This window comes from Oncorhynchus keta, chromosome 14 (genome assembly GCF_023373465.1).
Source record: "Oncorhynchus keta strain PuntledgeMale-10-30-2019 chromosome 14, Oket_V2, whole genome shotgun sequence".
Classification (NCBI taxonomy): Eukaryota; Metazoa; Chordata; class Actinopteri; order Salmoniformes; family Salmonidae; genus Oncorhynchus; species Oncorhynchus keta.
In genome coordinates this window covers 10,558,455-10,578,497 of record NC_068434.1, presented here as the reverse complement: position 1 = coordinate 10,578,497, position 20,043 = coordinate 10,558,455, and the positions used below count along the sequence as shown (strand labels likewise).

Sequence of the window (20,043 nt, the reverse complement as noted above, 5' to 3'; positions counted from 1 at the left end):
TAACTCAAATCTCTAGCCACTTTAAAAATTAAAAAATGGATGTAATAATAATATAAAATAATAATAATAATAATAATCACTAGTCACTTTAAACAATGCCACTTTATATAATGTTTACATACCCGACATTACTCATCTCATATGTATATACTGTACTCTATGCCATCTACTGCATCTTGCCTATGCCGTTCGGCCATCGCTCATCCATATATTTATATGTACATTGTGGTCTACAGCAGGTCAGCCACCAGGGGGAGACTCGTCGAGGCCTGGTGACAGAAGGAGTATACATCACAAGGCGATGGCTCCATCTGCTGGACGTGCCAGGTCTCGACGGGCTCGCCGCCCAGGACTAATTGGGGCTGATTGTGGAGTTGGTGATTAATCAAGGGCTGATTGCTCACCAGCTGTTCAAGCCCCATAACGCTGCCAGAAGGGCAGCAAACAGGTGACTTCCGTGTAGTTGGAGACGGTGCCCGAGCTAAGACGAGGGAGTTTGTGTGCCCGACAGGATACAGCAAGACGGTATCCCGGAGAGGGTGTCATGGGGGAGACCTTTCCTTTTGATTTATTGTTTAATAAACACTCTTGAAAGCTAATCATACTCTGTCCGTGTCTGATCTGTGTAAACGTCTTGACCCAACCCCCTGGTCTGCTACAAGATATGCTTATTCATTCCTTTACTCTTGTGTGTATTAGGTAGTTGTTGTGAAATTGTTAGCTTACTTGTTAGATATTACTGCATGGTCGGAACTAGAAGCACAAACATTTCGCTCCACTCGCATTAACATCTGCTAACCATGTGTATGTGACAAATACAATTTGATTTGATATTGGGGACAATGTTTGTTGAGGATATGTTAAAGCCACAATCATTATCAGCATAACAAGAGCAACAAAGTCTTGATTTTAATGAAACACTTTACTTCAAGAAAGAGGCATGTCATTCATAAACTGAAGGTTAACATTTTGAAGTAATTAATTCGAATTATTTTACTTTATAATGCACTGTATAATTTGCAGACGTATTTTTAAATCAACTGCATTTCCAAGTGGATGGGAATCTCAGGTTGGCTTGTGAGAGTTAACTGCGTGATATATTAGGTATATTTATCTTAAGACACCATCAAAGACAGAGGCTCCCCTTCGCTCTGTTGGACCTGCAGAGCTCGGTGAATATCCTGGGAATGAGAGGGAGAGCATGGAGAGGTTAGCTTCATCACTGTTCAATAGGAACGTGAAGAGGGACTGTCTTTCTTTATGGGCTTGGACCTGGATTCAAGTAGTAGTCCTTTTCTTTCAAATATTTGAGCTGTGCTTGATCAATCTTGGGGACCAATGAAACAGTCCCAAAAGCACACAGAGCTCACCCATTCGGCAGACTCAAACAAACATTCAAAGTATGTGAAAGAAAGACAATGCTATTTGAACCTAGGTATCGTGTTGTGAATACTATACAGTGTGTTTATCTTTTGAGTGTGAAGTTTTCTATTGGTCCATACTAACAATGAGTTGGTATTGAGCAGAGCCCTCGATCAGATCTTGTATGACCGGATGCTGGGATAGGATGGAGAATGGAATCTTGTCCTCAACCTTGTACCCCAGTTCTCTGTAGACCTTCACAAAGTCCTGTGGGTAAAGAACAATCCTAGACTTAAAAAGCAGCTCCAAAACAAACATGTACACATTTTTGTTCAAAAGACAGATTGATGTCCCGGGCATAGCCAGAAGAGGACTGGCCACCCCTCAGAGCCTGGTTCCTCTCTAGGTTTCTTCCTAGGTTTTGGCCTTTTCTAGGGAGTTGTTCCCTAGCCACCGTGCTTCTCCATCTGCATTGCTTGCTGTTTGGGGTTTTAAGCTGTGGGTTTCTGTACAACACTTTGTAACATCGGCTGATGTAAAAAAAGGCTTTATAAATACATTTGATTGATGGATTGATTGTTGAAATCGTTCATCAATCAGCCAGGTAGTTCAGTTCATCCCAGTAAATCAAAATGAGGTTATTTTTTATTTTTGCACATGCATTTTCAAAATGCTACCAATCACTGTGAAGTGTTAGGTAGAAGTGGGTAAGAGTGGCAATATCATTTGGCAAAAAACAACAACATAAGCAATATGATTAAGTGGGAAGTAGTGTTTCATATGTTTCTTAGCCTGGTCCCAGATCTGTTTCTGCTAACTCCTTGTCATGACAGGGAGTTGTCATGACAACACAAACAGATCTGGGACCAGGTTATATTTATATATCTTACAGAAGGGAGTGAAACTCCTGTCCTGTACCTCTTGATATTCATCAGGACTCTTCCAGTTGGGATGGAAGCGGTTCTGGCATGCCTCCCAGGCTCCCCCGTGACAGATAGCTCGGAGGAGGGCAGGGATGGACACCCCCTCTTCCCCTCTTGGCCCCCCCTGAGGCTCCACCTCCTCCTCTAGCTCGGTCGACTCACTCAGCCCCTCCTCCATGTAAGGCACCGACTACAAATTCACAGTTAGTCATCAAACAATGGATAGAAATGAGCAGATGCTCTGAGCTATCCCACCAAGGCCAAGCTACTGGTACTACTGCTACAACTACTACTGCAACTACTGACACTACTACAACAACTACTACTGCTGCTACTACTACTGCTATTGCTACTACTGATACTATTACTGCTACTACGACTATTAGTGCTACTGCTATTACTACTACTGCTACTTAGTTATCAACATACCATACAGTATGTTGATGACACTGGACTTGAAACATATGCACATGATACATCTAATAGGGACTATGAGGTGTAGTTAAGGACAAAACGGTACCATATTCCCCTACATAGTACACTCCTTTTGGCTAGTCAGGACACTATATAGTACACTCCTTTTGACTAGAGTCGGGACACTATATAGTACACTCCTTTTGACTAGAGTCGGGACACTATATAGTACACTCGTTTTGACTAGAGTCGGGACACTATATAGTACACTCCTTTTGACTAGAGTCGGGACACTATATAGTACACTCCTTTTGACTAGAGTCTGGACACTATATAGTACACTCCTTTTGACTAGAGTCAGGACACTATATAGTACACTCCTTTTGACTAGAGTCGGGACACTATATAGTACACTCCTTTTGACTAGAGTCGGGACACTATATAGTACACTCCTTTTGACTAGAGTCGGGACACTATATAGTACACTCCTTTTGACTAGAGTCGGGACACTATATAGTACACTCCTTTTGACTAGAGTCTGGACACTATATAGTACACTCCTTTTGACTAGAGTCTGGACACTATATAGTACACTCCTTTTGACTAGAGTCAGGACACTATATAGTACACTCCTTTTGACTAGAGTCGGGACACTATATAGTACACTCCTTTTGACTAGAGTCGGGACACTATATAGTACACTCCTTTTGACTAGAGTCGGGACACTATATAGTACACTCGTTTTGACTAGAGTCGGGACACTATATAAGGGAATAGGATGCTGCTTCACATGCAGCCTTGGATGCAGAGTGACGAAGCCAACCTTGAGAAGTCTACTGCTAGACTGATGTCGAAGCGGCTGTCCCATGACGACACTGAGAGCTCGGACAAAGCCCTGCGTAGGGTCAGGGTGGGCGGCGAAGTACAGCAGCATGGTCACGTAGTCGACACGAGCTGGCGAGCAATCGGGGTCGGCGAAAAGCAGGAAGAAAAACTGCAAGAAATATTTGCAGATGAGTTATCGATGCAACGTTGTGTGATGATTTTGTATTATTCCATTTATAAATTCAAGCAGTTGGTTGTTGTGAGACCTGGGTTCAAATACTATTTAAAATGATTTCAAATACCTAATTTGGGCTTGATTGAGCTTGCCTGGCACAATGGAACCAATAGAGTAGTCGCAAAACTGCAAACCCCACCCATCTGACACTCCAGGCAGGCTTAACTCAGCACTAAAAGTATTTAAAAGGATTTCTAATAGTATTTGAATCCAGGTCTGGGTGTTGTTGCTATGTGTACCTTCCGTAGATTAGCCAAGCGATCGTAAGGAAGTGGCTCAGACAGGTCTTCGGGAATGGGCAGTGCCCGCTCACTGGGGAACCACAACTCAACCTAATAATGAAGCAAGAAAATATGATTCATTCATACATGTCAACCAGGTATCACAGTATGAGCGACAATGTCACGTCTTCACCTACCACCTGTAATGATGTGTAATTCATGAATTTTGGCAGACATCATTTGATGCTAACCAAGACATAAATATTTGACTGCCATATGTTTAAAAAGTGCTAATATGTGTGTAATGGGAAATGTGATGGTGAGTAGAGTTTGTTGAAGAGCTGGTAGTGTACTGTAGGTAGGTGGTATATGGTGAAATTTCTCCTTGATGCTGATCATGGGTCAGTTTAGCATTTCCCCCACTGATGATTAAGGTTAGGATTGGGGAAGGGGAAGCTAAACCTAGATCTGTACGTAGGGGAAACTTCACCCCATAGCGTAGGAAGGTACCTTTAAGTACTGCTCCTCAGTCAAAGACCCTGTGGCCCCAGTGTCCTCCATCTTGAAGCGGGCCAACACTTGCAGCAGCTGAGGCAGAGTAGGAGTGGGCCAGGGGAGGGCGGCACTCAGCAGGAACTGACGCCAGTCCAGCATCTCTGTGTTCTGGGTTAGCATCGACACCAGCTCCACCAGCTACACACACACAGATTTCACACAAACACAAACAAACACACACACACACACTCCATGTCTGTTCATGAGAACATGACTGTTTGTGGCCGTGATGACACCCTAGTAGCCATGTTGTGAGTCAGCCAGCCAATCAGTCCATCAGTCAGCCAGCCAATGGGTCAGTCAGTCAGACAGCCAGACAGCCCATGGGTCAGTCAGTAAGTCAGCCAATGAGTCAGTCAGTCAGCAGGTCAGTTAGTCAGTGAGTCAGTCAGCCAGTCAGTTAGTCAGTCAGTCAGTGAGTCAGTTAGCCAGTAGATCAGTCAGTCAGACAGACAGTGGGTCAGTGAGTCAGTCAGCCAGCCAGTCAGTCAGTGAGTCAGTGAGTTGGTCAGTCAGTCAGCCAGTGAGTGAGTCAGTCAGCCAGTGAGTGAGCCAGTCAGCGTTGTCAGCCAGCCAGCCACTGGGTCAGTCAGTCAGCCAGTCAGTCAGTGAGTCAGTGAGTTGGTCAGTCAGTCAGTGAGTCAGTGAGTTGGTCAGTCAGTCAACCAGTGAGTCAGTCAGCCAGCCAGTCAGTCAGTGAGTCAGTGAGTTGGTCAGTCAGTCAGCCAGCCAGCCACTGGGTCAGTCAGTCAGTGGGTCAGTCAGTCAGTGGGTCAGTCAGTCAGTGGGTCAGTCAGTCAGTGGGTCAGTCAGTGGGTCAGTCAGTCAGTCAGTGGGTCAGTCAGTCAGCGGGTCAGTGAGTGAGTCAGTGAGTCGGCCAGTCAGTCAGTCTGTGAGTCGGCCAGTCAGTCAGTGGGTCAGTCAGTCAGCGGGTCAGTGAGTCAGCGGGTCAGTCAGTCAGCGGGTCAGTGAGTCAGCGGGTCAGTGAGTGAGTCAGTTAGTGAGTCGGCCAGTCAGTCAGTCTGTGAGTCGGCCAGTCAGTCAGTGGGTCAGTCAGTGGGTCAGTCAGTCAGTCAGTGGGTCAGTCAGTCAGCGGGTCAGTGAGTGAGTCAGTTAGTGGGTCGGCCAGTCAGTCAGTCTGTGAGTCGGCCAGTCAGTCAGTGGGTCAGTCAGTCAGCGGGTCAGTCAGTCAGCGGGTCAGTCAGTCAGCGGGTCAGTCAGTCAGCGGGTCAGTCAGTCAGCGGGTCAGTCAGTCAGTGGGTCAGTCAGTCAGCGGGTCAGTGAGTGAGTCAGTTAGTGAGTCGGCCAGTCAGTCAGTCTGTGAGTCGGCCAGTCAGTCAGTGAGTCAGCCAGGCAGTCAGTCAGTGAGTCAATCAGTCAGCCAACCAGACAGCCAGTCAGTGAGTGTACCTGAGACTCTGAGATGTGCATCCAGGGGTCTGGCAGTGCGTTGGTCCCCATGTTCAGAGAGGTGATCTCCTGCAGGATCTCCCAGAAGTCAGTACTGCACTGCACACCTGACGGGACACACAGAGTCGATGGGTGAATCTCAAGCGTATCAGTTGATAAATCCTTGATTCCTCGCATCCTTTCTCCTCACCTCCTTATCAAAATGCATTGGAGGAGGTCAGAGGAGAGGATCCTCGGATCTCCTCCTCCAATGCGTTTTTTGAGAAGGAAGCGAGAAAAAAGGACACGAGGAATCAAAGAAATACAATTGAGATTCACATAAATCAGGGGAATCCAACGACCCACGTACATTACCATTCAAAAGTTTGGGGTCACTTAGAAATGTCCTTGTTTTTGAAAGAAAAGCACATTTTTTTGTCCATTAAAATAACATAAAATGTATCAGAAATACAGTGTAGACATTGTTAATGTTGTAAATGACTATTGTTGCTGGAAACGGCAGATTTTTTTATGGAATATCTACATAGGCGTACAGAGGCCCATTATCAGCACTCCTGTGTTCCAATGGCACATTGTGTTAGCTTATCCAAGTTTATAATTTTAAAAGACTAATTGTTCATTAGAAAACCCTTTTGCAATTATGTTAGCACAGCTGACAACTGTTGTCTTGATTAAAGAAGCAATAAAACTGGCCTTCTTTAGACTAGTTGAGTATCTGGAACATCAGCATTTGTGGGTTTGATTACAGGCTCAAAATGGCCAGAAACAAAGACTTTCTTCTGAGAAATGAAGGCTTATTCCATACGAGAAAATTTCAAGAAACTGAAGATTTCGTACAATTCTGTGTACTACTCCCTTCACAGAACAGCGCAAACTGCTTCTAACCAGAACCAGTTTAGAAAGATGAGTGGGAGGCCCCGGTGCACAACTGAGCAAGAGTACAAGTACATGAGTATTTACGCCTCACAAGTCCTCAACTGGCAGCTTCATTAAATAGTACCTGCAAAACACCAGTCTCAACGTCAACAGTGAAGAGGTGACTCTGGGATGCCACCATATAGGCAGAGTTTCAAAGAAAAAGCCACATCTCAGACTGGCTAATAAAAATAAAATATTAAGATGGACAAAAGAACAGACACTGGACAGAGGAACTCTGCCTAGAAGGCCAGCATCCCGGATTCGCCTCTTCACTGTTGACATTGAGACTGGTGTTTTGCGGGTACTATTTAATGTTACTATAAATATATAATTACCAGTGGCATAAAGTACATTAGTGAAAATACTTTAAAGTACTACTTAAGTATTTTTTGTTGGTATCTGTACTTTACTATTTATATTTTTGGCAACATTTACTTTTATTTTGCTCCATACATTTTCCCTGACACCCAAAAGTTAAATTTTGACAGTAAAATTGTCCAATTCACACACTTATCAAGAAAACATCCCTGTTCATCCCTACTGGTTTGCTTAATATAAGGAATTTTAAATGATTTATACTTTTACTTTTGATACTTAAGTACATTTTAGCAATTCCATTTACTTTTAATGCTGAAGTATTTTTAAAACCAAATACGTTTAGACTTTTACTCAAGTAGTATTTTACTGGGTGACTTTTACTTGAGTCATTTTCTATTAAGGTAACTTTACTTTTACTCAAGTATGACAATTTAGTACTTTATCCACCACTGATTATGACATATATTAGTACATATACTTGGGTAATACTGTGTACATATATTATTGTTGCAGACCTGTGGGCGCCACCTTGCGTAGCTGGCGGTAGAAGGCCTCCAACTGAAGGATGGTGAGAGTGCTGTCTGTGGGAAGCTCCAAAGGGGCGGGGCGAGGAGGGTTAGGGGGGCTGACAACAACCCGCATGTCCCCGTTCAGGAAGAAGTCTGTGCATACCAGCATCAGCTCACTCTGGAGCTTGGCGGCCGACTCGATGTGGTGACGCACCACCTCAGCCAGCTGGTCAATGCTGGGGGGACAGAGAAGTAGGCTGAAGTTGACCCTAGATGCTGATCTTGGGTCAGTTTAGCATTTTATCCCCACTAATGGTTAAGGTTAGGATTGGGGAAGGGAAGCTGATCCTAGACCTGTACCTAGGGGGAACTTCATCGCCGGAGTATACCTGTTCATCTCAGACAGGAAGCGGGCTCCCAGCCACTCCTCCATGGTCCTGAAGGCCTGCTCTGCCTGTCTGTGCAGGACCCTCACCATGCACAGAGCACAGGCCTTGACCAGCTCCACACGCACCTTCACTGCACTGTCTGGGAGGGTGGGGTGGAGGGGCACGTAAAAGCCTTTATATTTGTTATGGATCCCCATTAGCTGCTGCCAGCTAGCTACTCTTCAGTTATACAATTTTAAAAACATTACAATACATTCATTTCAGAATTCACAACACACTAAGTGTGTGCCCTCAGGCCCATACTTCACAACCACGTATCGACAACACAAAATCCATGTGTACGTGTGTGTATAGCGCGTATGTTATCATGTGTGTGTATTCATGTGTCTGTGCCTATGTTTGTGTTACTTCACAGTCCCCGCTGGTCCATAAGGTGTATTTTTACCTATTTAAAATTTTTTTGATTCTACTGCTTGCAGTACCTGATGCCGAGATTCATGTAGTCATGGCTCTATGTAGTACTGTACATTTCCCATAGTCTGCTCTGGACTTGGGGACTGTGAAGAGACCTCTGGTGGCATGTCTTGTGGGGTATGCATGGGTGTCTCCGCTGGGGAAGGCTGCATCCCAAAAGGCACCCTATTACCTATATAGGGAATAGGGTGGTATTTGGGCTCTACAGCCAATGCTGTAGTTTGGTACCTTCATGGTCGAGGGCTGCAGCATACTCCTGTCTGATTTTGTTCCGTATGGCCCTCTTGCAGACCTCCTCTGAATCTTCCTCTGGGGCAGGGGGTGGGCTGGGCTCCTGAGCAGGGGAGGGGGGGCCTAAAAAAGGAAGTCACCCAAATTACACATCAAAATAAGGCCTGGCGTCATTTTCAAGAGAAAATCCTCAAAACGGTTGACACAAAAATAAATATGCTTGACACATACTGATGTGCAGGGATCCCAGTCCCATCAAACAAACAATGCTGATCATAGTAGCTTGTGACAGTAGATCACATACTCAATTTAAAGAGGGACACTTCTTATGAACGGTGACGATTGTGGAGTGAGAGCGAGTACGGGGCAAAATCCAAAGCTGGACCTTAAAGCTGGTGATTTTCATTGTTCCCCTCTAATAAAGGACTGATTTAGACCTGGGACACCAGGTGGGTACAATTATTTTCAGGTTGAACAGAAAACCAGCAGTACTCCGGACCTCCAGGCTCGGATTTGAAAACCACTGGGGTAGAATAAGTCCAACCTTTCTTCTTGGTGCCAGCTTTCTTCTTGTCCTTGCCAGAGTTGGCTGCGGCGGCTGCAGCAGAAGCGGAGGCCTGGGACATTCTCTGTAGCCGTTCTCTATCCATCTGCTGCTGAGCCTCCTCATTCTCCTCTGCCTCGCGTTGAGCCGCCTCCACTGACACCTGGACACACACACACAACTACCCATGAGAAACACACACGCACGCACGCACGCACACGCACGCACGCACGCACGCACACACACATCTTCACCATGTTGTTGATGGCTGTCAGAGCAGTCTGATAGATGTCATGCAGCAGCTTCTCGTCGGGGTCCTGGAAGCCCTTCTGTTTCATAGAGGCCACTTCGGTAGAGGGAGGTCTGCGGGGAATCAGTGGAACGCTGCAATAACAGACGAACAAAATCACACGATGCAAAACGCATCATCAATGGAAGTTCTTGCTCTGTACTGAAAGTGCCTTATCTTGAAAACCTGTCTGCTGACATGCAAAACAAAAAATGGGATTTGCATCAACAGTGGACTTATGTGAACAAAGTTCTAGAATATTGTTTTTGTAGGAAATATCCCTTTGACGAGTCTATATATGACCAAGGTGAGAGGTAAATTGGGCAGTGCTTTCTCTTACACTTTTGTTTTCTTCTTCTCGTCTCCTTCACAGTCTCTTTTACCAGCACTCTTGGTGACTCTTTCAGAACTGGAGGGACAGGAGTGTTTGATGATGAGACGACAGTAACAATTGATGAAAACCTAGTACTGTAAATTCCCCTAAATAAGCAAAGGTATTAACTATTGAAATAGCTGTGACACTCCCTGACTGGCATTGGGCATACCAGATCAAATGGGTCTGTGCTTTTGACTGCGCAAAAGGCCACTTCATTATGCTCTGCATAAATGGATAATAACTGACAGAAAATCCAGATTTGGGCTAGGGGAGAGCAGCTAGCTAGGTCAGTTTCTATTATACATCAATGGAGAATAACTGTCAGAAAAGCAGGTGTGTATTCATTAGGGCACATCGTAGCGAAACATTTTTCAATGGAAAAAAACTTTTTTGCAACCAAAACAGGAGTTCTACTATTGGATGAATGTAGATTGGTCCCTCCTTGTTTGCTTCCATTTGGTTCAGAATGGTTTCTAGTGAATACACCCTAGGTATTTCGGATGAATCTGGACGAATCCCTTCCCCTGAGCAGCAGCCTTCTGCTTGCCTCTTGGATTTGTCAGTCTGGGTTCCTGGCTCCTCCAGCGCCACGATGTCTAGCAGTGGAATACAGGTGAATTCTGGCCCCGCCTCAGACAGCACCTGTTTGTACATGCCTGTGTAGTAATCACGCAGGAGACGTAGAGAGTCCTGGAATCGGTCCACTTCCACCTGGAGGAGGACAACATTAGTACATCAGTGTGCGTTTCAGCCAAGGAGCTAACCAACCTCGAAATGGAGATAAAAACCAAACCTGAAACATTCCCGTTTTCACTAATACACGTAAGCAATTGCACAGCTTGCACGGACGGCTTGATGGGTTTTGTGACTAGACTTGAAGAAACTTTAAAAGTTCCTGAAATTTTAAAGCATTGATTGACCTTCATGTCTTAAAGTAATGATGGACTGTCGCTTCTCTTTGCTTATTGTAGCTGTTCTTGCCATAATATAGACTTGGTCTTTTACCAAATAGGGCGATCTTCTGTATACCACCGCTACCATGTCACAACACAACTGATTGTCTCTAACGCATTAAGAAAAAAATGTATTCCTCAAATTAACTTTTAACAAGGCACACATGTTAATTGAAATGCATTTCAGGTGACTACCTCATGAAGCTGGTTGAGAGAATGCCAAGAGTGTGCAACGCTGTCATCAAGGCAAAGGGTGGCTTCTTTGAAGAATCTTCAAATATAACATATATTTTGATTTGTTTAAAACTGTTTTGGTTACTACATGATTCCATATCTTATTTCATAGTTTTGATGTCTTCACTATTATTCTACAATGTAGAAAATAGTAAAAATAAAGAAAAATCCTGGAATGAGTAGGTGTCTCCAAACTTTTGACTGGTACTGTATATATTTATATATATTTTTATATATATATATATATAAATATATATATTTTTAAATGTTTTATTGTCACATACACCAGTGATACACGTTGTTTCAAAGTGCAGTGGTATGTTGTTTCAAAGTGCAGTGGTATGTTGTTTTAAAGTGCAGTGGTATGTTGTTTTAAAGGGTCAGCTATAGTAGTATGGCACATCCTGGAGCAAATTTAAGATGGAGATTCTCATTTCAACTCGCTTTTTATTGTCAGCTGGCAAAAGCGCTTGTGATATTTGGTTCTGGGTGATGCTGAGATAACATGTCCATGGACAGGATGGGAGGAGCATCACCTGCATTAGTGTGGAGAAATGGTTGATGAGCACCGCCGTGTGGTCTTCCAGCCAGCCGTCGCACATGATCGCCGCCCGCTCCTGCCCTGCTTCTTCCTTACGCTTATCACAGATGTCCCACAGACGCTCGCGCAGGTCCTGCAGTGTCATGACACCAGACGAGACAGATAGACAAACACAGACAGAAGGACAGACCGACGAGAAAGAAGGACGGACGGACGGAGCAACATAGCGACAGACAGACTCTCAGCTTTGACAGGCAAATGGGAAAAACAACAGACATCGGCAAATGTCATTACAGACACAGCTTTGATGGCGTTTGTGTTACTGTAGCCTACATCCAGACGCTGGTGTAGCTCTGCCTTGGTCTCCTCGTCATCTCTCATGTCCTTGGGGATGCTGTTATAGTTCTGCTGCCACTGGGACACGAACTCTTGCTTCAGGTCGGGCCGTCGGAGGTACTGCTTAAACTCCTCTCTGCAAGCGTCACAAGATAAGAGTCAGAGTTACTTCTCTCTGTTCACACTGGACATATCCCAAATGCAGTGTGGCAGACGGCAGGAAGAGGTGAGGGGACTGGTAATCGAGGAGAGATATCTTCCAGGTCGCTGGCTCCGCCCCAAAGCCTTATATGGACTTCCTGCTCCAACGAGGCAAGACTGTAAATCGTTAAGCCAGGGAGTGCTTGGGGATAAAGGAGGAAGCACCCTTCACAGAGAGGCAGAGGAGGTGAGAGACAAGACAGGTATGAAGGGTGAGAGAAACGAGAGCAAAAAAAAAAATCTGTGTGATTGCCTGGTGTGACCTGGAATGCTGGATTGGCTGAGGACCCGAGTGTGAGGATTTCCCTTGGAAAACGGAATGGACAAAGAGAACAGCTTGTGGATTGTGAGGTGATTGGTGAATTCCCCGTGTACCAAAATCCCTAATAAACTTCCCCTTTGCGTTCTATTTGTGCTACTGGTTTTGTTATTTAACTTGGTGCCATGGAAAACCCCACACCCTTGACCTTTTTACAGCAGGAGTATAGATCCAAGTCATCCTCACTGATGCGAGATCAGATCAAAAAACAACAGACATGACTTGAAATCACTGGCCACTTCAATAATGTTTACATATTTTTTGCATTACTCATCTCATATGTATATACTGTATTCTATACTATTCTACTGTATCTTAGTCTATGCCGCTCTGACATTGCTCGTCCATATATTTCTATATTCTTAATTCCATTCCTTTACTTAGATGTGTGTGTATTGTTGTGAAATTGTTAGATATTACTGCAGTGTTGGAGCTAGAAACATAACTATTTTGCTACACCCGCAATAACATCTGTTAAACACGTGTATGTGACCAATAACATCTGCTAAACACGTGTATGTGACCAATAACATCTGTATGTGACCAATAACATCTGTATGTGACCAATAACATCTGTATGTGACCAATAACATCTGTATGTGACCAATAACATCTGTTAAACACGTGTATGTAACCAATACAATTTGGTTAGAGATCAGCACAGATTAAATGTTGTGAGATGGCATGTCAACTGAAATAAATTTTAAGTGCATTTAACAGACATCACTGTTCTAAGAAAAGAGGTAACAATACCGTAGCCTGGTCCCAGATCTGTTTGTGATATAGGAGTTTACAGATCTGGGACCAGGAGAAATAATATGGGTTTGTCAGAGTTGGGTTAAATTCGGAAGATACATTTCAGTTGTACAACTGACTCGGTATTCCCTTTTCTCTTACGTCCATTGTGCACTAAACAATGTTAAATTTAATTTAATTAGTAACCTGCACCGAATACAACAGGCCTTACAGTGAAATGCTTACTTATGAGCCCCTAACCAACAAAGCAGTTAAAAAAAAATACAGATAAGAATAAGAAATAAAAGTAACAAGTAATTAAGAGGAGCAGTAAAAAATATAAATATATATACAGGGGGGTCCCGGTACAGAGTCAATGTGGGGGGCACCAGTTGAGGTAATATGTACATGTAGGTAGAGTTATTAAAGTGACTATGCATAGATAAGAGAGTAGCAGCGGTGTAAAAGAGGGGGGGGGGGGGGGGTAGCTATTTGATTAGAGGTTCGGGAGTCTTATGGCTTGGGGATAGAAGCTCTTGGACCTAGAATTGGCGCTCCAGCTTGTCGTGCGGTATCAGAGAGAACAGTCTATGACTAGGGTGACTGGAGTCTGACCATTTTTAGGGCCTTCCTCTGACAACGCCTGGTATAGAGGTCCTGGATGGCAGGAAACTTGGCCCCAGTGATGTACTGGACTGTTCGCACTACCCTCTGTAGTGCCTTGCGGTCAGAGGCCGAGCAGTTGCCATACCAGGCAGTGATGCAACCAGTCAGAATGCTCTCGATGGTGCAGCTGTAGAACCTTTTGAGGATCTGAGGACCCATGTCAAAACTTTTCAGTCTCCTGAGGGGGAATAGGTTTTGTCGTGCCCTCTTCACGACTGTCTTGGTGTGCTTGGACCATGTTAGTTTGATGGTGATGTGGACACCAAGGAACTTGAAGCTCTCAACCTGCTCCACTGCAGCCCCGTCGATGAGAATGGGGGCGTACTCGGTCCTCCTTTACTTGTAGTCCACAACCATCTCCTTTGTCTTGATCACGTTGTGGGAGAGGTTGTTGTCCTAGCACCACACGGCCAGGTCTCTGACCTCCCCCCTATAGGCTGTCTCGTCGTTGTTGGTGATCAGGCCTACCACTGTTGTGTCATCCGCAAACTTAATGATGGTGTTGGAGTCTTGCCTGGCTGTATAGTCATGAGGGAACAAGGAGTACAGGAGGGGACTGAGCACCCACCCCTGAGGGGCCCCTGTGTTGAGGATCAACGTGGCAGATGTATTGTTACCTACCCTTACCACCTGGGGGCGGCCCGTCAGGAAGTCCAGGATCCAGTTGCAGAGGGAGGTTATTAGTCCCAGGGTCCTTAGCTTATTGATGAGCTTTGAGGGCACTCTGGTGTTGAACGCTGAGCTGTAGTCAATGAATAGCATTCTCACATAGGTGTCCCTTTTGTCCAGGTGGGAAAGGGCACTGTGGAGTGCAATAGAGATTGCATCATCTGTGGATCTGTTGGAGCGGTATGCAAATTGGAGTGGGTCCAGGGTTTATGGGATAATGGTGTTGATGTGAGCCATGACCAGCCTTTCAAAGCACCTCATGGCTACAGACGTGAGTGCTACGGGTCGGTAGTCATTTAGGCAGGTTACCTTAGCTGCTAGGAGAGCCGCCCCTGGGCGAGTGTTTTCTTATGGAGGAATACAGCTCATTTAGTGCCAGCCTCCGTCTGTGGAGGTATATAAACAGCTACAAAAAATACGGATGAAAACTCTCTAGGTAGATAGTGTGGTCTACAGCTTATCAGGTGAGCAATAGCTCGAGACTTCCTTAGATATCGTGCACCAGCTGTTATTTACAAAAATACATAGTCCGCCGCCCCTTGTCTTTCCAGACGCCGCTGTTCTATCCTGCCGGTACAGCGTATAACCAGCCAGCTGTATGTTGATAGTGTCGTCGTTCTGCCACGACTCCATGAAGCATAAGATATTACAGTTTTGAATGTCCTGTTGGTAGTTGAATCTTCCGTTAGGTCATCATTTTTATTCTTCAAAGATTGCACTTTTGCTAGCAGAATGGAAGGAAGTTGGGGTTTATTCGATCGCCTACAAATTCTCAGAAGGCAGCCCGACCTCTGGCCCCTTTTTCTCTGCCTCCTCTTCACGCAAACTACGGGGATCTAGGCCTGTTCCCGAGAAAGCAGTAAATCATTCACATCAGGCTCATTCAGACTTGTTCATTCTTAAGGCTAGGGGGCAGTATTTGGAAGTTCAGACGACTGACGTGCCCAAAGTAAACGGACTGTTACTCAGGCCCAGAAGCTAGGATATGCATATAATTGGTAGCATTGGATAGAAAACACTCTGAAGTTTCTAAAACTGTTAAAATAATGGTATGGGTCACAGTCCATTAAAATGCTTGTCTATGGGATATTCAAAGGAATTCCTCCCAGATTGCAGTTCCTATGGATTCCACTAGACAGTCTTTAGAAAGGGTTTCAGGCTTGTTTTCTGAAAAATTAATTAGTAGTTGTAGGGTTTTCAAGGTGGCTCTCATTTTGACTGTAGTCTTGTGGCGCGCGTGGATGAGGGTGCGCACCTCGTTATTTATCTCCGGTATTGAACATACTACATTCTGTCTTAAATTGTATCATTTATTTACATATTAGGGTACCTGGGGATTGATTAGAAACGTCTGGATTACTGCAACTCGCTGTTGGCTGGGCTCCCTGCCTGTGCCATTAAACCCCTACAACTCATCCAGAACGCCGCAGCCCGTCTGGTGTTCAACCTTCCCAAGTTCTCTCACGTCACCCCGCTCCTCCGCTCTCTCCACTGGCTTCCAGTTGAAGCTCGCATCCGCTACAAGACCATGGTGCTTGCCTACGGAGCTGTGAGGGGAACGGCACCTCAGTACCTCCAGGCTCTGATCAGGCCCTACACCCAAACAAGGGCACTGCGTTCATCCACCTCTGGCCTGCTCGCCTCCCTACCACTGAGGAAGTACAGTTCCCGCTCAGCCCAGTCAAAACTGTTCGCTGCTCTGGCCCCCAATGGTGGAACAAACTCCCTCACGACGCCAGGACAGCGGAGTCAATCACCACCTTCCGGAGACACCTGAAACCCCACCTCTTTAAGGAATACCTAGGATAGGATAAGTAATCCTTCTCACCCCCCCCCCCCTTTAAGATTTAGATGCACTATTGTAAAGTGACTGTTCTACTGGATGTCATAAGGTGAATGCACCAATTTGTAAGTCGCTCTGGATAAGAGCGTCTGCTAAATGACTTAAATGTTAAATGTAAATGTTGTTTGACTTGTTTGGACAAAGTTTATTGGTAACTTTCGGATTCCTTTGTCTGCCCGTTGAACGAGTAGAACGGGTGGATTACTGAATCAAACGCACCAACTAAACTGACTTTTTTGGTGTATAAAGGACTTTATCGAACAAAATGACCATTTGTTGTGTAGCTACGACCCTTGGGATTGCAAACAGAGGAAGATCTTCAAAGGTAAGTGATTTATTTTATCGCTATTTCTGATTTTTGTGACGCCTCTGCTGGTTTGGAAAATGTTTTTAATGCTGGTGTATAAGGGGCGTTGTCCTCAGATTTCACCGGATGTTGTCGAGGTGGGTCAGTAGCGCCCCACCTAGCCCAAAGAGGTTTCAAAGGAAAAAATGGTATTCTGCCAGTCCGTGGTGAGTAATCGCAGTCCTGATGTCCAGAAGTTATTTTCGGTCATAAGAGACTGTAGCGGCAACATAATGTACAAAATAAAAAAGTTACAAACAACGCAAATAAACAAACAAAAAACACAATCGGCCTTCTTCTCCGGCGCCATTGTTAAAACTTCTTAGCGCTAGGCCCATTTTTTTCTCCACTTCCTGCCTGAATGACGTGCCCAAAGTAAACTGCCTGTTGCTCAGGCCCTGAAGCCAGGATATGCATATAATTGGTACCATTGAAAAGAAAACACTTTTAAGTTTGTAGAAATGTTAAAATAATGTAGGAGAATATAACACAATAGATATGGTAGGAGAAAATCCAAAAGAAAAACCAACCATATTTTTTTGTTGTTGAGAGAGACCATCCTCTTAGAAATGCAAGAGAAAGGTCATATTGAAAATTAGCTCCCTGTATGCAATTCCTATGGCAAATAAGAAATAACAGTTTTAGTAGGACAGGCTTGGAAATTTGTGTATGCGCGCGTCATGAAGATATTATGCACCTGCTAAAATCAGTTTCCTATTGAACATACTTCTTTCCGAAATAAATCTTATAGTTTGATTACATTTTAGGGTGAGTAAATAGAAACGTTTTCTGACTTGTTGAAACAAAGTTTAGGGGTAGATTTTCGGATTCCTCCTTCCTCGATGGCCCAAACTAAACTGACCTTTTTGGATATAACAACACTACAGGTTATAGCTGGGACCATTTGGATGACAAATCAGAGGAAGATTTTCAAAAAGTGAATATTTAATCATTATATGTGAATGTATGAAACCTGTGCCAGTGGAAAAATATTTTGATGTGGGGCGCCGTCCTCAAACAATCGCATGGCATGTTTTCACTGTAATTCGGGGTGGCAGCGTAGCCTAGTGGTTAGAGCGTTGGACTAGTAACCGGAAGGTTGTGAGTTCAAACCCCCGAGCTGACAAGGTACAAATCTGTCGTTTTGCCCCTGAACAGGCAGTTAACCCACTGTTCCCAGGCCGTCATTGAAAATAAGAATTTGTTCTTAACTGACTTGCCTGGTTAAATAAAGGTAAAAAAAAAAAAATTGCTACTGTAAATCGGACAGTGCAATTAGATTAACAAGAATTTAAGCTTTCAGCTGACAAGTACCTAAATGTTTAAAATCCATAATATTTATGATAAATTATTTGAATTGCACGCTCTCCAGTTTCACCGGAAGTTGTCCCGCTAGCGGGACACCGATCCTTTATCCTCACCTGATGTTAAACAGATGGTGAATGATCAAGATGCGTTCTGTGCGAAGGTTCTGCATCACAGCCTTGACGTTAGTCACATAGGAGTTACACACATTCTCCCAGTATGGAACCAGGTACTCTGGTATCTCCTGGGGAAGAGAGACAAAATATGCTCTGGGGTGAAGTTTCCCATAGTTACAGATCTAAGATCAGCTTTCTTTTCCCCAATCCTAACCTTAACCATTAGTAGGAGAAATGCAAAACTGACTCAAGATCAGCGTCTAGGGGCAACTTCACCCTACTCCACAAAAGAAAGTCGAATGGGGAAATGCTGGCTCAAACATAGACAGAGACCAGGCCAATAGAAGTTTGTGAGGTCCCTCTTGTGGCCATCCATGGCTATCGCAAATGACTCAACTCAACCTTATCGTTCTCGACCTCCTTGATTTCAAGAATGAGGGCAGAAGGACCAATGCCTGGTTCTCTTTGTTAAATGATTCGTAATTTGCCTGAACCTTTATGCTGAACACATCCATGCATTCTGACTGAGAGCTAATGAGATTATACATTCTGACAGAGAGCTAATGAGACTATGCATTCTGACAGAGCTAATGAGACTATGATTTCTAACTGAAAGCAATGAGACTATGCATTCTGACTGAGAGCTCATGAGATTATACATTCTGACTGAGAGCTCATGGGAAGAGAAAAAGCCCATACAAACCTATAATGGTTCTCTTGTCTTCCACCAGTACAGGGTAAAGTTCCCCCTATAGGTACAGATCTAGGATCAGCTTCTGTTTTTCCCCATCCTAACCTTAACCAGTAGTGGGGGAAATGCAAAACTGATCCAAGATTAGTATCTATGGGAAACAACACCCTACTCCTACTGTACCTTGGGAAGGGGCTCGTCCACATACACCCAGTGTGCAGTACCAGGGGTGGGAGCTAGGGGCTCTGTAGGGCTGGTGTTCACACCATGGGAATTCTCAAAGGAGGAGGCTGTGGACAACTTTCTAGAATGCACCTCGGCTCCTCCTGGAGGCAATGGGGAAAAAGGGATATATATATTTTTAAAGGAACGGGGCAGTCCCACACCTCTCATATATTCATTGTTTATTGGATCGGATATAGAAAGGAAATTGAGTGTCTTCCAAAGACCCTAGGCCACCACACCTCTTTTTTTAATGTGGTTTAAAAACAGTGTGAGAGCAACTGTTGTTTGTTGTAGAATGTTACTAATAGCTAGGCTGATATCAGTAAAGGACCTGATCCTGACTTGGACAGCTTAAGATAGACATCTTTCCCTTTGGATGTGTTCTTCTCCATGTTGCTCTGTGAACCTACAGAATGGAACAGAACTGTTTGACCACATGGTTCTCTTGTCTTTGAAACAAACTATCTGTCCCAAATGGTACCCTATGCCTTATATAGTGAACAACTATGGTCAAAAGTAGTGCAGTATGTAGGGAATAGGGTGCCATTTGATACACTGCGTGGTTGTTAGCCGACCTTTGGGGGAGCGAGAGTTGGACTTGGAGCTGGAGCATTTCACAGGTGGAGTCAGGCCCTCCTGGGTGAGGGTGGAGGTGGACTCAGTGGGAGCTGGGACCTCAACCGGAGTTACCTGGACGAGAGCAGTTGAGACCGCTGGTGCCTTCCCACTGTCCAAAACAACTCCCTCACCTGGTGGGTCAGAATAATTACACATAGAACAACTTTAGGAACAGTAGGCATCTCACTGGGCAATTTTAGAGTCAAAGTAGCATTAAGTCAAATCTCCCATTCTGGGGAATTAATATCTTAT

The 20,043-nt window shown here is 44.5% G+C and overlaps 1 protein-coding gene across 4 annotated transcripts in view; it reads right to left on the bottom strand.

Moving 5' to 3' along the window:
• Positions 1-903: 903 nt before the first annotated feature.
• Positions 904-20,043, bottom strand: part of spef2 (sperm flagellar 2) — a 42,342-nt gene continuing 23,202 nt past the window's right edge. For 3 of the 4 annotated variants that reach the window (XM_035784816.2, XM_035784817.2, XM_035784819.2), the window contains exons 19-38: positions 19,749-19,922; positions 19,505-19,579; positions 19,132-19,274; positions 18,258-18,385; positions 12,055-12,193; positions 11,717-11,854; positions 10,541-10,704; positions 9,958-10,026; positions 9,583-9,712; positions 9,329-9,491; positions 8,782-8,907; positions 8,080-8,218; positions 7,697-7,926; positions 5,946-6,052; positions 4,491-4,673; positions 3,999-4,091; positions 3,523-3,693; positions 2,281-2,475; positions 1,507-1,629; positions 904-1,181 (exon numbers count right to left, since the gene is read on the bottom strand). In XM_035784816.2, the coding sequence (XP_035640709.1) occupies positions 1,116-1,181; positions 1,507-1,629; positions 2,281-2,475; positions 3,523-3,693; positions 3,999-4,091; positions 4,491-4,673; positions 5,946-6,052; positions 7,697-7,926; positions 8,080-8,218; positions 8,782-8,907; positions 9,329-9,491; positions 9,583-9,712; positions 9,958-10,026; positions 10,541-10,704; positions 11,717-11,854; positions 12,055-12,193; positions 18,258-18,385; positions 19,132-19,274; positions 19,505-19,579; positions 19,749-19,922 (2,756 nt within the window). In that variant the 3' untranslated portion in view covers positions 904-1,115. The remainder of the gene's footprint in view (positions 1,182-1,506; positions 1,630-2,280; positions 2,476-3,522; positions 3,694-3,998; positions 4,092-4,490; positions 4,674-5,945; positions 6,053-7,696; positions 7,927-8,079; positions 8,219-8,781; positions 8,908-9,328; positions 9,492-9,582; positions 9,713-9,957; positions 10,027-10,540; positions 10,705-11,716; positions 11,855-12,054; positions 12,194-18,257; positions 18,386-19,131; positions 19,275-19,504; positions 19,580-19,748; positions 19,923-20,043) is intronic. The other variant, XM_035784820.2, reaches the window with a different exon arrangement.